Source organism: Panthera tigris, chromosome A1 (assembly GCF_018350195.1).
Source record: "Panthera tigris isolate Pti1 chromosome A1, P.tigris_Pti1_mat1.1, whole genome shotgun sequence".
Taxonomy (NCBI): Eukaryota; Metazoa; Chordata; class Mammalia; order Carnivora; family Felidae; genus Panthera; species Panthera tigris.
This window is the reverse complement of record NC_056660.1, coordinates 156,910,532-156,928,194: the sequence shown is the minus strand read 5'-3', so window position 1 is coordinate 156,928,194 and position 17,663 is coordinate 156,910,532. Positions and strand designations below refer to the sequence as shown.

Genomic DNA, 17,663 nt, shown 5'->3' with positions numbered 1-17,663 from the left:
AGGATTAAGAAGTAAAACATTGCATTTTATTTCACCAGTGTATGTGTACCAGCTAAGCATTCAGTTTGCATACCCAATAAGACAGCCTGATAAGTAGTTACAGGGTAGATTTAAGACTTGCTCACCAGGTTCCAACATTTTAGAACTAGGGGAAATTTTGAGAAATAAAAGTAACTTTAGGGACCCAAAAAGGTATAATTTATAGAGTAGATAATAAATGTAGAAGCTGTTTACCCTAGCAACTGGAACTAATTTATAATAAGGAGTCAAAGATAGTTTAAATTCATGGATGATGGAGGCTCTATGGAGTACTATTATGTAGTACTCAATATCTTTGGTAAAATTTGGCCTCTCAGACTTTACATAGTATTCTGAATCCCCATCTGTCAAGATGTTTTTCTTTGACTTTTTTTTTTTTTAATGTTTATTTATTTTTGAAAGAGAGAGAGAGACCAAGTGTGAGCTGGGGAGGGCAGAGTGAGGGAGACACAGAATCCGAAACAGGCTCTAGGCTCTGAGCTGTCAGCACCTGGGGCTCGAACCCAAGAACCATGAGATCATGACCTGAACCAAAGTCAGATGTTCAACCAACTGAGCCACCCAGGCACCCCTTCTTTGACTTATTTATTGCCATTCATTCATTCCTTCAACAAACATTTATTGCATATCTACTATGCACTAGACACTACAAATTATCTCCCTTTTTACCTTTCTTTACTTTTTTTTTTTTTTTTTTGGTAGCATGGGGGTTGGAATTGTTACCTCCAGGTTCTTTTCTGTCGGTCAAAAGTTATCAGTCTTTTAGAACGAGGAAGTCAGAGTTGCCTGCAGTGTCAGTGTCCTCCAGAGCCAAGCAGAAGTTATACGTGTTTATCTTTCTAGCACATTCATGAATATTCTCTCCTCTATCTATCTCTCTGGCAGCCAGTTCTGAGTCTTAATCTACTATAATGGAAATTTGGGGGAAAAGAATGAGAATTGAAAAGTATTTCCTCCTCCCCCCGCCCCCGACTTTTCTACTAAATTGCTACAACCCTGTGTATTTGGGGGCTGGAAAACAAGAAGTCATATTTTACTCATTCTTACCAATGAATCCTTTTTATAATTATCACTTAACACCATGGTAGCCCCTGCAAAACCAAGGTAAGAAAGGTCTTAGGAGCTGGAAAGGGTGGAGCATTTGAAAGAAGTTTTCAGTTCATTTGTTCACAGATGATTATTGAGGTCCTACCATGTACCAGGATGATGTGCCTAATACAGGGGTGCACTGATCTAGAGCAACCCCATCCCTTCACTTAATTGGGCTTCCCGTCTAATAGAGAAATTAGACCTTGAGTAAGAGCATAAAAACATTTGCCTTTTCCACAGTGTTGTGTGGGGCTCAGCTTTGGAGTGCCCTACAGAAGCATCTCTCCAGGCTGCCAACCCTGTTCAGTAAACAGGAGGATGAGTAAGAGAACCTTAGGGCAAGGAGAAACGTCCATCTGCATTTTGGTGTGAATGTAATTATGGCATTCATCTTACACTGCTAGTTATTCTTCAAAAATATTACTCAAGCAAGAATTAAAGTTAAATGTGCATATAATAAGAGGGTCAAGAGTGAAATATAGATTTTGTCTCAGAGACTATTTAAATATCTAGAAGATATTCAGCAAGGAGGCATGCCAGCCAGACAGAACCTGTAGCACAAAAGAGGAAGAGCTTTTTAGCAAATTCACTAATAACTCTTTCTTGTGAACTGTAATCATTTGCTAGTTTGAAATGAAGATGGTTCCTCTTAAACTATTGAGCAGAAGTGATTACTGATACTTAAGGGTAGAAAAATGGAAATAAGAGTGTGGTGAGTTACAGGCATACTTGCTAGATTCCTTCAATGATTTGGTGATTTAAATGCTATGAATTTAAATGCTCAAGAGGGCTTGCCTATAAAATGGATGTCACTTGAAAAACAGTTAAGTCAGTCATCAGATAATGGTATGTCAAATTTGTAATTTGAGGTGTTTCTCTTTTTCCCTCACTTTAGCTTGTCAAAATCCCTAAAAATGACCCCCCCAATGAAGTGCATACCTTTAACTTCTATTTGTCAAATGTGGGTAAGGACAACCCTCAGGGCAGTTTTGACTGCATCCAGCAAACATTTTCCAGGTAAGTACATGTCAAGGTATGCTGAAGGGAGAATACTTTTTCTTTGAGAGGTTTGTTTTTTTTTTTTTTTTTAATTAAACAATAAAATCTATAATAGCCATTCCATAAATGTTTATTGAATTGAATTACAGAGCTCATTTATTAAGAAATATTGAGCACCTATGTGCTACAAATTACATTTGTCACTGTGGATACAGTTATAAAAATTTTAAGATTCTTGCTCTCAGGGATTTTTTAAGGTATAGATTTTTTATCTATAAAACTTTTTTAATTCAAAACAAGTTTAAGCATTTTTTTAAAGTTTGTATTCACTGTATTTAAGAGTGGCTTATAGTAATATTCAAGGGTAAAGGAGGGGGGAAAAAATAAATACATATCCCTTTCTTTCTTGCCTGCACAAGCCTTGTTTTAAGATAGATTTTCAAACTTTTTTATGCTGCAACATAATGGAAACTAGAAATTAACCCCAGGATAGCAGTCACTTCTAATTAAAAAAGGGGGGGGGGCAGGGAGGAAGACAAGAATATATACCCATATATATCCCAGGGTACCATGGAACCCTTATCTACTCAGGTCTTCTGTAAACAATAAGCTACTTGTTTGACTCTTCTTTGCTATGGTTGTTTCTGATTAAAGAATGTGCCCCTTGAGGAGGGGGAGTTTGTTCTGCCCATGGATAAAGACGGCCTTAGAACCCGCAACATCCCGAGAACATTGAAATTGGCCCAAAGTGCCCCAGGACATCATCCATGCCTATCTCTCCTCTGTGCAGTACTTGAAACTGTGTAAGCGCTTGCTGTGCGTGGGAGAGAGGAAAAGAAAGCTGTGTTCCAGGGGAGCATGGGAGTCAGAGATACAAAATAAGACATTTCACTGAAAGAGTTCTAAATTTCTCTTCCCATTTAGGGTACTAAATAACTTTCTATTCTATCTTAATATGCTATTTTCCCTGAGTATATGTTAATTTTGCTATATAAAAGTTGCCCACCTCAAACATATATTCTTTGGTATAAATTGTATATGTTACAAATTATCTAGATCTTTCTTTACTGTCCACTGTGATAGCTACTGGCTGTATGTAGCTATTTACATTTCAATTTATAAAAATGAAATAAAATCGACATTTTAGTTCTTTCCTCACATTTACCACATATTATAACTCAATAGCCACATGGCTCGTGGCTATCATAGTAGACAGTACAGATACAGAACATTGTCAACGTTGCAGAAAGTGCTATAGGACAGCATTGTAAAAGATGACCAAAGCATCAAGTATGAGGGCCCTGAGTGATTGTATAGTTCAGCCCCTTCATTCCACAGATGACGATTTTACAGTTAGACAGGTGGTTAGTTGATGACAAGGCTGAATGAGAACTGGGTTCTCCTGGTCCAGTGTCCTTTACATACCATAAGGCGCACTGATTTCTAATGGTGGTGATATCACCTATTATGCTTGTCTTTAGAGAATTTTATTATAGTAAGAACACTTTGACCTCAAATTCAGCTAAATGTCCCATTAGGAATTCTGAGCAACAGTCCCCCTTCAAAACCAGTGATAGCATCATAGGTAATATGGTTTCTCCCTCAGATCATAAATACCCTGTGTATTTATTTCTACCTTGCTTGTTTGGAGAATTGAGTTAAAGTCACTTACATCACTTACATGATGCAGCAAGAGAAATGAAACAGTTATTGTGAGAAAATTGGGTCAAATACATTAGTATGATCCAAATGTGTTTTATAAAGTATGATCCAACTATGAAAGCGTTTAAGGTGCTTTATAAAATGGTCTTGTATGGGTATAAATTGAAATTTGCCACTATGAAAACAAAAGCACTGAAGATTTCAGTTCTCACCCTGGCAAGCAAACTTTTTTATAATTTTGTTCCACCTTTTCTGTTGAATTGAATTTTTATTTTTCCCATGAATCTTGTCTCTCTTGTAGTTGTGCAGCCTCCTTCAGCGCAGAGGCTTCCTTATACCCCTTTTCTAGTCTTACTATGCTGGCTGAGCTCAAACTAAATGCTATAAGTAGATGTTCACAAAATAGATACTAACTAATCTCCTTTCTTTGTTTTTACATCTCCTTGAACCTCACTTTAATCATATCTAAAATTCAAAATAACCTTTAAAAAATTCCTTAAATCTCTCCATTCACAGGCCTCTTGAACAGTAATACACACTCTATTACAGGAAACAGTGAGCTAGGCTAGAGAAAGACTCTAGGAATGTTTACATGCATATGTCAAAGTATTTAAACTTTTAAGGTAGCTCAGTTGAAAAGGGATGAGTGGACAGTTCTACAAGAGAGTACCCCTTCTTGCCTGCAGGGTTTAGCTCTACTGTGTTTTCATGTAATGATCTGGTTCTTACTTGGTATAAGCTGTAACTTCATCATGATTGGCAGTAGGTTCAGCTTATTCTCACTGTGTAAATTACTTAAATAATTTGGTGGGAGATGTTGAAATCCAAACTTCCTGTCACCAGATCTTCATACTGTAGTTTTTCTTCTCACTTATTCTTCTTCTTCCCACTTTCTCTGAGAGTTAAACCTTCCTCCCTCCTTCCCTTCCCTTCACTGGTCTTTCAGCATTCAGACATGTGCAAGTCTTTCTCATAAAAAAGAAAATAAGAGCAAAAACAACCACCCTCCCACTCACTGTGTACCTGAAATCTGGCTTCATTCCACACCATTCAGTGGAAACATGCACCCCCCAACAGGGCCTTGACCACCGGAGAAGAATCTATTGGATGCTTATTGGTTCCTATTGTTCTAGACTCATTGCCAGCATGTTACACTGTAGACCACTCTGGTTCTTGAAACATGCTATTCCAATGGCTTCCATGACACACTGTTCTTAGAGTTTCCCTCTACCTCTTCAGTTATACTTTTTCAGCCTCCTGTGGTCATCTTTTCGTCTTCCTCTTGATTATTTTAAATGTTAGTGTTCTTCACAGTTGGTTCCCTCCTGAGACCTCGCCTTATTTCTTCAAAGTCATCATGTCCAACACTGAACTCATATTCTCTCTTGTAGCTCTACCCCAGTGCCTCAATAAATAGCAGCTCCACACACCTAGTAGCCTAGGTATGATCTTTAACTTCTGTCTCTACCTGTGGCTAATCACTTATCAAATCCTGTCAATTCTGCCTCTCGTCACTGTCTGGACTATCTTTACTGTTCTGCATTCACACTGCCCTACACTGGTTCAAGTTCTCACTGCTTGCCAGTAATCCTTCAGTAGACTTCTAACTGGTCTCCTGCATTCACTTTTGTGCCCCCTACCTCCCAATCTGTTCTTCATCCAGATTGATCTTTTTACAGTCCAAAATGAGATATTTTCTCTCCCCTGTTTTCAGCCTCTGGTTTTCTTGGAATAAAATCCAAAATCTATGCCATGACCTCCAAAGCCCTATATGACGTACTTCTCATGCCCTCTTCAGACTCATCTCTAATTGTCCTTTCCAACTCCCTTTGGCCAAACTGAAAACTTTCTCCACACTTCCCCCTGGGCCTGCACAGGTTGGTTATACTCCCAGAAAACTTCTGTCCTCCCTGCCCCCTCCCCTCCTTTCTAAAGGCATCACTTCCTTTTGAAAGCCTCCACCTTGCCCACAATCCTGATGAAGTACCTTCCTGGGATTCCCTGTCTCTCCCCCCACCCCGCCCCCGTCCCGGCATCTATCACACTGTGTCATAATTTCTAGTGTGCTCATCCTTGTCACTCATTAGAGAGCTCCTTGAAGGAGGGACCACATCTGTCTTAGTCGCTGTCTCTTTCTGTCCCTTACACATTGCCTGGCATGCAGTCCCTGCCTAAAAAATATTTATGAGATGAAGGAACTGTTTTGTTTTGTTTTTTTAAATAACATTTGTACAGTTACTCGCAATTTATAAAAATTTTATTAATCCTATTTCTTGACATCATAACAAATCTGCTTCCAAGTAAGTTTGGAAATAGACTATCAGAGCTATAGTGACATTTTTATTACTTCTATATTCCAGTCTGTTTTAAGGCCATAGCAATTTCTTTTTAAAATACCAGTATAACTGTTACCATGATCCCCTAATTTTGCCATAATACTTTGAAACAGAGCCATCTTCTAGGCCAGTGTTAATATGCGTGATTTTTTAAATAAAAGTTTTCAAAAAAATATTTGCAAAAGCCTCTTGTCCAGAATGTTCTTCAATATTTGCCATACAAATAAGTCATCTTCTATAGAGATTTAACAAAATGGTAAATATGAAGGATACAAATGTTTAGGATCTTTGGGCTAATAAGAAATCCCAGTGTTGAACAATATTTTGGTCTTAAAATTAATTATCTTACTGAAAATAAAAAGCATTACAGTAGGTCTGTGTCTTCTAGTTAGTTCTAAAGCATGCATATTATGGTTTCTATAGGGGTAAACTAAACATTTTTCGTATCAGTGGTAGATAATTTTTTTTAAAAATGACAGAACTACAGTGCTCATTGAGACTCTGGTCTTTAACATAAATACTAATGTTTTTTTCAGAATTTTACAGATTTGGTATCTGAGAGTTCATTTTACCTGTTCTATTCAGATTATGAAAAAAAAGTGATATGAAATGAAGGAGAGAAATTTAAATATTTTAAATTTCAACATCTTAAGTTATTAATATTAGTTATTTCCAGATTGCAAAGCTATTATTTGGGCTGCTGATTTTAGGGTTATACAGCTCTCACTTGCTTTTAGTGTGCAAAATGAGGGATGTCTCTAACAAAGCCACTGTCTTACTTGACAGCTCTGGAGCCTCCCAGCTCAATTGCCTGGGATTCATACAAGATAAAATTACAGTGTGTGCAACGAATGACTCGTATCAGATGACACGAGAAAGAATGACCCAGGCAGAGGAGGAATCCCGCAACCGAAGCACAAAAGTTATCAAACCCGGTGGACCATATGTAGGTTTGTATAGATATCGTTCTCCTTCTCATTGAATTATTGGAATAATTCAAGACCACTGTAGGTAAATACTGGTAATATTAATTTAATTTTAATATAGAATTCGTTTCTAGAACATTTTAAATAACATGGTCAAAAATCATCTCTTCTCTTTACACTGATAGTAAGTTCAACAGGTAGAAAATCCTGAATCCTTTGTTAGCTGTTTGTTATTATTTCACAATACTGGGATTTGGCCATGTTACTTTTGAGGTTATAATAGTGGTACCATTGTGTTTTCTTTGACACTGGGTGATGTCATTTCAATGATGGACAGTATAGGTCTTGTTTTGCATTGTAGGGTTATTTTTACAGTAAAATCCATTGGTAGAATTTCAGAGGATCTTTTGCACAAGGAATTTTTATTGCAAAATATAAAATGTGCTTATAGCAAAGCATTAGGGTGATGCCTTTTTGGTACCTCAGTTGTGATGCCGTTTATGGATTCTCATCCTCATGTATCCATTAATTAAGAGTCTGCCCCAGCCCCATCATCTTTATCATCAGCTCACACAAATATCCATCAGAATGAAGGGAAGTAGGACCAGACCAGCAAGATGAATCTCTCCTTTATGAGCAGTGACCCTAACAATTTTAAAGAGTTGATTGACAGTGACTATTAACAGTAATAGGGAGAATTATCAGGAGTGAAGAAGAGCTCTTTGAGGCTTTGGTCAGTTTAATGACATAAGTCACCATACATAAATGATGAAAGAATATTAATTTGGAAATGTAAGTGCACACAAAAAGAGTCTCTTGAATAACCAAATTCTTTAATTAACATCTTTCCATGGTTTGGTTTAATTTTACTTCTGCATTTTCCCATTGCTGACCCAGCTACAGTACATTCAGCTTTGAGAAGCTCCACTGGTGTCTTTAATAAGTATTTCTTTGGAACACAGCCAGTGCTCTTGGGATTTGGTGCTTAGCTTAGATACATTTAGTTTGGTTTAACAACAATTCATGGATTCCCCAGGTATCTGTACCCATGAGGCCCATTCCCAACCCACTAAGTTACCAGCAGTGAGATTTTTCACCTTCCCTTTCCCGCTGAGTGAGGTAACAACTTCCAACTTCCTTTCTTTCTCTTTATGCTCACAAGTAACTTAATTAAGTTTCTCTGTAGTAGGCTAAATCTTAAATTGTTTTAAAAACACACACAGTCTGGCACACTTAAGTACAAACTGTGAAATATTTTTCTACTCGTCCAATACAACCATTTATAAACAGTGAGACAAGTTGGTGTGTTTGACAAAGGAAAAGAAGACTGAAGCCATCAAAATGATTTTTTTTTCCCTCTCAATGGAACTAGCTGAAAAACTTTACCTTGATTTGTTCCAAAGTCTGCAAAATAAGCAGTGATTGTACCTTTCCATAGAATTATCCTTGGGTGTCCCCTCTGTTTGTGTGTTTGTTTGTTTTGATAGGGTCAGATACAGTTTATCTGCACAGCATGTTACACAGCAGACTTTTCAACACATAAAATCACATAAACCATACCCTTCAAGGAATTTTAGAACTTGCAGGGTTTCTTATAGGCATTACAGATAACTTACATACATTTTTCAGGAGTGACTACATAAAATTTGAGGTTATCTAAGCTTAAATTTGAACCAGATTACATCCATGCCATTCTCAGACAAGCTGGCCTCCCTCTGCACACACATATGTTTGCCCCACAGAGCCCTGTAGTGATATCTGCCAGCCTACGTGCTCCACTCTGCTTGTCCTCGGTGCCCCGGTGGCCCGCCAGCACAGTACAGTGTTCTTCTCTGGTCTTAAATCTTGTCATTAACCTCCTCAGCTTTTTACTCTCTGGGTCAAATAACCCCAGCTCCTTTTAACTTTTCTTAAGATGGCCTGTATCCCAACTCTTTAATTATTTTTATTGCCTCCTCTGCACTGCCTCCGTTTCCTCACCTCAGAATTCAAAACTTTTTAATTTTTTACTCTTCTTTGTTATGGTATATTTTGACCTTTTTCTTTTAATCTTACTCATTGCTAGTCCTTTACCATGTTTCTTTCTTTTAGGCAGCTCAGTTTGTGTCTTCCTGCCTTTTTCAGTACCTCCAAACTGACTCATTCATTACTTTGGAATGCTCGTCATTCACCCTTCAATACTAACAGTACCAGTACTTATGGAGTACTTGCTATGCAAAGACACTGGTTAGCTCTTTACATGTAGTTACTCATCTAGATCTCAAAATCACCCCATAAGGGAAGTTATCATTGCCTCTCCATTTTACGTATTACATAGTTAGAATCAACAAATATCAAATACGGGTTTGGCCTCTTAACACGTTGTGTTATTTCCTTTAGTTCATAATTGAATATATCATATAAAATGATAACAGAAGCTCACCTCTGCCACCTTAGAAGTACCTGCAGAACAAGGCTTCTTTCAACAGCGTCAGCCTGGGTGGAGGACAAATAGGAATAATGCTAGTCTCATTGAGGGGCTGTGGTGGCACAGTGCCAGGCCAGGCCTCTGGCAGCTGAATTGGGCCACAAGCTCAGTGTAAGAGGGTGAAGACTGCCCCTAGGGGTCACCTGGCCTAGTCACCCAAAAATATAAGCTTTTGCGACCCTCTTGTAGACTGAGCAAAACCAAAATCTATTTTGCCTGGAGAGGAGCAGGAGAGGCTTTAACCTAGAAAACATCATTAGTATTTCTTCAGAATATTTCCACTTCTAGTCATGACATTTATATCAGTGGTGAGCATTGTTGTGTTGTCATAATCCTTTCCCTTTGTTTAAAAAAAACAAAATCACTAATCACTGCTTCCATTTTACTAATAAGTCTGCTCACTGACTTGTACCTAAATTCTGAAATGTTATTGAATTGTAAATTGGTAATACATGCTAATACTTATTTAGGTGTATAAAATAACCCAATCAACCTAATTTCTAGGATTCTTTTTCCAATTTTCCCAACTTCTGCCTCATCTTGCTTATTTTTGATGATGTAGTACATGTTTGAATGACCTTCGACAAATCATTTAACATCCGTGGACCTTAATTTTCTCAGTTATTAGATAAGGGGTATTTGAACTGGATAACATCGAAAGTCCTTTGTAATTATAACATTTTTGACCATTACGAATATATATTTGAATAATAAACCTTTGGAAGAAGTGATCATAAATGCCAAATGTGGAGATGGTTTCCATTGCATTGGCTTATGTATTTAACCATGACAGTCACCCCGTCATCAAGGTCCTGCCAGTGTTTTTAAAGCATTGGGTCCGTGTTGCCAGGGCTTCTGATCAGGTTCCACAGAACAGAAAAACAACTACAGAGGATCGCAGTCCCTGCTCTCCTTCTGATGTACTATTTTAACACCTTCCTTTCAGATTGTTTACTCACAGCCGTTAGACAAAGGGATAAATACTTTCACCATCTCATATTAAATGGAGAAGTTAGAAGTAGACTCCTTGTTATGAAACAGCAGTTCAGATATAGTCCCAGATTACCCAACTCTATCAGACCCACTGCTGCTGTTTATATAAGGAGCCTAGGGAATTGATTAGCAGTTGGGTCTGGGAAGAGAATTAAGTTCTCCCATGGGCTTTATTAAAAGAGCTTTTCTGAAGCAAATGTAAAGAAATAAAGCCTTTCTTCTGCCCACTTTGAACTGACATTTTCTTGCTTTTCTTTTTAGCATCTCAATTCTGTAACTACTTAGAGTACTGATGTTTTCTTCATCTGTAGCCTGTCCTACCTTGAACTAGAGGACTCCTTCCTGGTTAAATAGACACAGATTGATGGGGCGGCAGTCTTTGTGTGAAACTCAGTAGCCTAGTGTGGCTCTATTGTTCTTTTAGTATTTAAAAGAAATGGGTTACCCCACAAGTGGCTGTTCAAAGGGAAAACAGGGCATCTGGCTGGCTCAGTCAGTAGACCATGGAACACTTGATCTCAGTGTCCTGGGTTCAAGTCCCATTTTGGGCATAAAGTTTACATTAAAAAAAATAACAAGTAAAAAATAAATAAAGGAAAAATGAGATAAAGGTGAAGTACTAGGGGTAGGAGATTCATGTACCAGTGACAGCCTAGCATTAGGCCCCAGGTGAGACTCCACTGCTGTCATATCCCAGACCAGATTCTAATTTTTGGTCAAACATCATACCCATGCTCCTCTTAGAGAGCCTCCCTTATTTGTCTGCCCTATGCTTACTTCAGGGAGGGGCAGGGGCAAACTCAGGAGACTTTGGGGCTTTCGGAAGACTGAGGATCAAAGGTGGGTCAGACATACAGAGGAGGTAGGGCAGCCTGGAAAACACTGGTAGTACTGTCACTTTTTGTTTTTATTTGCCTTCCTTGCTGGCTTGAATTCATTCTAAGTGACCAATCATGGTGTGTGTGAGCCCAGCTAAAAAACATTCTCTGTCCACTCACCTCCCCAGAGAAGAGTGGTGGGCAGGGCTCCATAGTCAGCTTTGTTTGGGGAAGTATAAGCTAAACAGGTTACAAAGGGTAGGGTAGGAGTGTGGGATTTATAGCACTTCTAAACTTTTGTGACCCTGGATTTTTTTCCCCACAAATTCCTATTCAAATTTCAAGGAACAGTAGTGTTTGTTAATACGATTATAACTAAGAAGTGGTAGATTGGAAGGTTTATGTTTGCTGTTTTAGAAATTTTAGTGTGTCTTCATATGCTAGCATCCTGGCAGTGTGGGAAAATACAGACCGCATTGATCCCAGCTTCTCTGCTGTCTACTTGCTCTCTTGCTGTCATTCACATTGACATTTTGCTAGTCATCAAATACTGAATCAAGGTCTGCTAGTGGACAAAGCAGCCACAGCCCTGCCCATAGGGAGTTTACAGCCTAAGATCAAACAATGGCAGACATTAGGCATTTGTTCATAATGCCTTTCCCACAAAGAAGTACATGTAGGAAAACTTAGGTACTAATTAATAACAGAACCTTCCACATGTTAAGTGAGCACTTTACCGTTTGAGCTTATCCCATTGAAAGTCTCAGTTTTCTCATCTGTGAGTGGGACCATGCCTGTTTCATCAGGTTACTGTATTGTGAGATCTAATGAGTGTAAAGGTCTTAGTATAGTGCTCCCCCACCACATAATTGGTTCATGATAAATATTAGCTCCCTGCCCATCTGACATTGATCTGTCTCTAAGAAAAATACAGAAACCAGATCTAAATCTATCTCCAAAACTCTAATTGCACCTTAATAGCTTTTCTTATCACTGAGTAGTGCTCCTTTAATGTTGAGTTCTCTTGTTGTGCAATATTTTGATCTGATATTTACAATTTGTTATGTCCAGGCAGTAGGGAAATACAAAAGCCAGTGAGATCATTCACCCTTTCTCCTCTATTCTACATAGGATTGTGTCAAACTAACAGCCCCTCTGGCCAGGCCTCAGGACCCCTGCATGGACAGAGTTACTATCAGTACTGCTTTTGCTCCATTAAGCTGTTTTCACCCCAGACTGCAGCACTTAAGAGACTGCTTTTGCTTATCTGCTGTTTCTAGTTGCTAGTCTTGTTCCTAATGCAGTTGTCCTACATTATATGTTACTAATATCCGCCCCCCAACCACATGGCATAGAGTTGGAGGTTCAGAGTGTATGAAAGGTGCTATAAGAGTCCACCTCAAAAATGATAAAATGAGGGTCTTACACAGCAGTTCAATTCTAATTTTTTCTTCAACAAGGAATTGTTACCAGGTTTTGTTTTTCTAGAAGGAAACATTTGCCACTTCTCAGTGTTAAGTTTAAGCAGAAAGTGGGTTAATTACCAAATGGCACTCGCCTGGCAGGAATGATGGGAAGGCCTCATTTTTACCATTTTCCATTCCTCTAATTCACCTGTGTAGCTTCAGCCCTGCAGAGCAGGTATCTGCTTGTCTGGCCCTCTGAGATTTTTTGTTGGTTTTGGTTGTCTTTTGACTCCTAAAATTTGTTATGGCCTATTGAAAAGGAGTATGTCTTGTGGTTGCCCTTGTGAATGTTGACCCCAAATTATGTCTGACTCCCCTCTTTGCGGTCCCTGAATCTGTGAGATTAAGATAATTTTTCATCTCAGCCAAAACTGTGTTCTTAGTGAGATACAACAGGTATTGCTCACATTTCATATTTGTTATATTCATTTCTGCCAAAGAAATGACATATAATATGTACATATAAGGTCAGTAAATAGCATGGGTAAGCATGGAAATTACTTTATTTGCACTTAACATGAACTACCTACAACCTTAAAATTCCCAACCACTTGCTACAGTTTGTGTTACTAATTAATATCCATATGTAGCTAAATGGACAGAATGATTCTATATACATATATTCCAATAAATGCTTCTATCAAGACAATTTCAAATCCATAATCTTAGGCCATTTATTCAAAAAGCTTTCTGTTTGCATATCTCTTTAATGTAAAAACTGAAACAAAGTGGCCTATAATTCCCTCCAGAAATGAAGAAGTACCTGAATCAGAGTTGAGGAAACTGAGATGCTCATTATAATCTTACCCACAAATGTGTAACAATGTCATTTCCACTGGACTTTAGGGAAAAGAGTGCAAATTCGGAAAGCGCCTCAAGCTGTTTCAGATGCAGTGCCTGAGAGGAAACGGTCAACCCCCATGAATCCTGCAAATACGATTCGAAAGACTCACGGAGGCAGCAGTGTTTCTCAGCGTCCATATAGGGACAGGGTGATTCACTTACTGGCACTGAAGGCTTACAAGAAACCGGAGCTCCTGGCTCGACTGCAGAAAGATGGTGTCAATCAGAAAGACAAGAACTCCCTTGGAGCAATTCTGCAACAGGTGAGACACGCGGAGAGAGTTCCTTCTGTGTGCCTTCTTGTTGAGAAGTTCATTTCAGAAGGCTTGTTGTTAGTATTATTTAAGATAGAGAAATTTCAGGATCATTTTGTTCAATGGTATATGAATTATAACTCTTGAATATTAAGCCATCTTGTTTTAAACACCTAATGAAAAGCTCATTGAAATGTGGTCATTTATAGTAGGTCTTATAAGCTAGAAGCTTAAAAAAAGCTTTAAAAATGAAGTTTCAAGTCATTATCTTCATTTGGGTTAAACAAATTTTGCTCTGAAATTCCATTATAAAAGAAGTTTTTTTAAGCTTATTTATTTTTGAGAGAGAGAAAGAGAGAGAGAGAGAGAGAGGGAAGGCACATGCAGGGGAGAGGGAGAGGGAGAGAGAGAAAATCTCAAGTAGACTCAGCACTGGCAGCGCAGAGCCCAGTGCGGGGCTTGAACTCATGAAGTGTGAGATCATGACCTGAGCCAAAATCAAGAGTCAGATGCCTAACCGACAGAGCCACCTGGGCACCCCAAAAAGGTAAGAAGTTTTTGTTGGCTGATTTTGGTCTTGGGTCACTAAAGTACTGCTGTAATTTTTATTGTTATATAGGTGAAGTTGTACGGTTTATTCTTATCAGTCTTTGGTTTGTATAAGCTAGAATATGTTTACCTACTAAATAGTTTCAAATGTGTCTTGCCCTGCATGCTTTTTACTCTACCTTTTTTTGCCACTGAGTGTGCTGAGATGATTCAGTTGTCTTTATTAAGGGATATGAATATGTAAAGTATTACCTTTGATCAATTACCTTATAATCACAAGCTTAAGTATTAAAGTAGGTCATAGATTTTGTTGATGTCACTAGTTTGTCAAACTATAACTTGCTATATTTTTCATATTGATTTGGGGTCATAAATATTGATTACTGTTCAAATCAAAGGATTTTTTTTCTAAAGCAGTAACATTTCCACAGTTCTTAAATTTCACCATTAAAAAAAATAAACCTATAGGTTTTCATTTATTATTCAAAGAATGACACTTCTAAGTCCATTTTTTCATCTATTCTCTTACATTCAAGTCATGATACTAAATATTATGAAAGAATAAAGCCAAAATCTCCAATTCTAGGTTAATTAACCCCCAGTGTATCTTGGACATTCTCAAGGATCTTATTAAATTGTTTGAGCACTTTTTGGAAACACTTAATTTAAATCCATATGTCACATAGCAGTTTTAAGAGCTCAAAAGACAGGGTGAAAGAATGAATGAGTGTCAGAGTGTGTGTGTGTTTTAATTTTTTTTTTTGGTGGGGGGGAAGGAGGGAGGTTCAGGCTACATATCACAAAATATCTGGTGACTGAATCTCCAGGGAGGTTGTAAATTACCTCCTAAGTTTATACGATAAAATGTAAAATGGTGGCAGAGGCAATTCATTCACACAGAGGGTATTATTGATGTCAGTAGTTATGTGATTCTTTATATGTATAGACATAAGTACATTAAAATGTAGGTATGCTTAATTCAGCAGCAAATGGGACATGAGTGTCTTTATGTTAATCATTTGGCAGAATCTAGAGCATAATCTTAACTGCACATTATAATCTTCTGGGGAGCTTTTAAAAAATGTCAGTGTCTGCACTCTAACCCAGACCAACTAAATGGAGCAACTGAATGGATACTGACCATTAACTGAGAGGGGGAGGGATGGCCAAGGAACAGGTGTATGGAGGGGCACTAGGATTTCTGTTCAGGAGATGTCTGTTAGCCATAACCCAATAGTGATAGATGTTTAGTAGTTACATATAAGGCCATGGTGTTGAGACAACGATTGGAGGTAGAATTATAAATTAGGAGATAGCAGTATATCAATTGGCTATTGAAAGCCTTATAGCTGGCTCAGTTGGAGGAGCATGGGATTCTTGATCTCAAGGTCATGAGTTCCAGGCCCATGTTTGTTGTAGAGATGAAAGAAAGCAAAGAAGAAAGCCCTAAGGCTGAATGAAATAATGATGACAATGAAGAATACAAGGCAGACAATAGGTCCTAAGCACTCCAGCATATAGAAGAGTGCACAAAAAAGACAAAATGGGAGAAGGAGGAAAGCAGGAGAAGGTCCCATTATGAGGACCTGAGGATAGTCTGTAGTCCTGAGGATAATAGGAAAAAGCTAAGCATTGTATTTTTCCACTTTGAGAAATCTGGTTTTGTGTCATCTTATTTGCAAATTTGAATCTTAAGCCTACCATTTTCTACTTTATAACAGTATTAATGTTAGATTAATGTTAAGCTATAAAAAAACCATAAACTATCATAGTATATTTGATAGTACTTTAAAAAGACACAGAAAGAAGTCAATTTATTAAAAAGAGCATTTTTGGGACACCTGGGTGGCTCAGTTGGTTGGCTGAGTGTCTGACTTCAGCTCAGGTCATGGTCTCGCAGTTTGCAAGTTTGAGCCCCACATCAGGCTGTCTACTGTCAGCACAGAGCCTGCTTTGGATCCTCTGTCCCCCTTTTTCTCTGTCCCTCCCTACTCACTTTCTCTCTCTCTCTCAAAATAAATAAACTTAAAAAAAAAAAAATTTCTGTAGGAAATAACTGGAGGATTAACTTTCCACCAGCCTTAAACATGACTCTTGCTTTGGCACCTGAATCTGTACATTTGTATTGTTGATGGAATCTAGGCCTGGACACTGTACGAATTGCAGTTAAGCAATAAGAAGAGATTACACTTGAGAATAAACTAGCTGACTAATAACAGTAATTTGGGGGTTATTTTGCTGTACGTTTCCATTTATTGGTTTTTGGGAATTTCAAGGACTTTGAATAAGTGGTTCTTCAGGAGATCTGGCAACTACAAGAAGCAAGCTTAGCAAGCCAAGGAAATGACAGACAAGGGCATCAGAATTGATACTATTTATGGAGATAATTTCTGCTGATTGCTGAAGGGAAAGTTTATAACCCAACATTTGGGCACTGTTTGGTTTGTACGTAATAAAAATGATCAAAGATTTTTACTGTGATTCACAAGTAACGGGAGTTAATGGCCAGAAGTAAATAATGAAGTTGTTAATCTAACTCCTTTGACTAGAAAAACTTGACTTAAAAAATATATATAAATAAATAAATCTTCCTCCACTTTTTGCCTCAGTAGGCTGTTTGAATAGAAATGTCATGTGGTGGACATTCAGGGAAAAAATATTTAGCTGCATATATAAAGTTTTAATTCCCCAATGAAGTCAAACAGCATTTATTGAGACCTGTCATATGCAAAACTGGCAGTCCCTTTGTAGCCAACTGGTACAGTTGTTTTCAGTGTAAATGCAAAATGTTGCCTGTTTTGGGTTAGGAAATAGCAAAAACGGCTAATGCTCTGTTTTCACACTATGTGCCAGGTAGCCAATCTGAATCCTAAGGACCTCTCGTATACCTTAAAGGATTATGTTTTTAAAGAACTTCAAAAAGACTGGCCTGGATACAATGAAATCGACAGACGGTCATTACAGTCAGTGCTCTCAAGGTAAATTTTTCTTCTTTGAAACCGATCAAGTAAGTGATAATATTAGTTATTGTTATTTTAGTGTTGAGAAGGAAAAGAGAAGCAAGGGTAAGCTTTTTATCATGAACATTTGAAAATTCTCTTCATAACTGGAACATATGTATGTATCCTTTACAGAAAACTAAATCCATCTCAGAATGCTGCCAGCACCAGCCGTTCAGAATCTCCTGTATGTTCTAGTAGAGATGCTGCATCTTCTCCTCAG

At 38.0% G+C, this 17,663-nt stretch overlaps 1 protein-coding gene across 1 annotated transcript in view; it reads left to right on the top strand.

Annotated features, from left to right (window-relative positions):
- The window catches only part of ELL2 (elongation factor for RNA polymerase II 2), a 70,151-nt gene that overhangs the window by 39,823 nt on the left and 12,665 nt on the right, over positions 1-17,663 (top strand). Inside the window, exons 3-7 of the mRNA XM_042990472.1 lie at positions 2,024-2,145; positions 6,912-7,075; positions 13,642-13,901; positions 17,295-17,419; positions 17,576-17,663. Of these exons, the coding sequence (XP_042846406.1) occupies positions 2,024-2,145; positions 6,912-7,075; positions 13,642-13,901; positions 17,295-17,419; positions 17,576-17,663 (759 nt within the window). The remainder of the gene's footprint in view (positions 1-2,023; positions 2,146-6,911; positions 7,076-13,641; positions 13,902-17,294; positions 17,420-17,575) is intronic.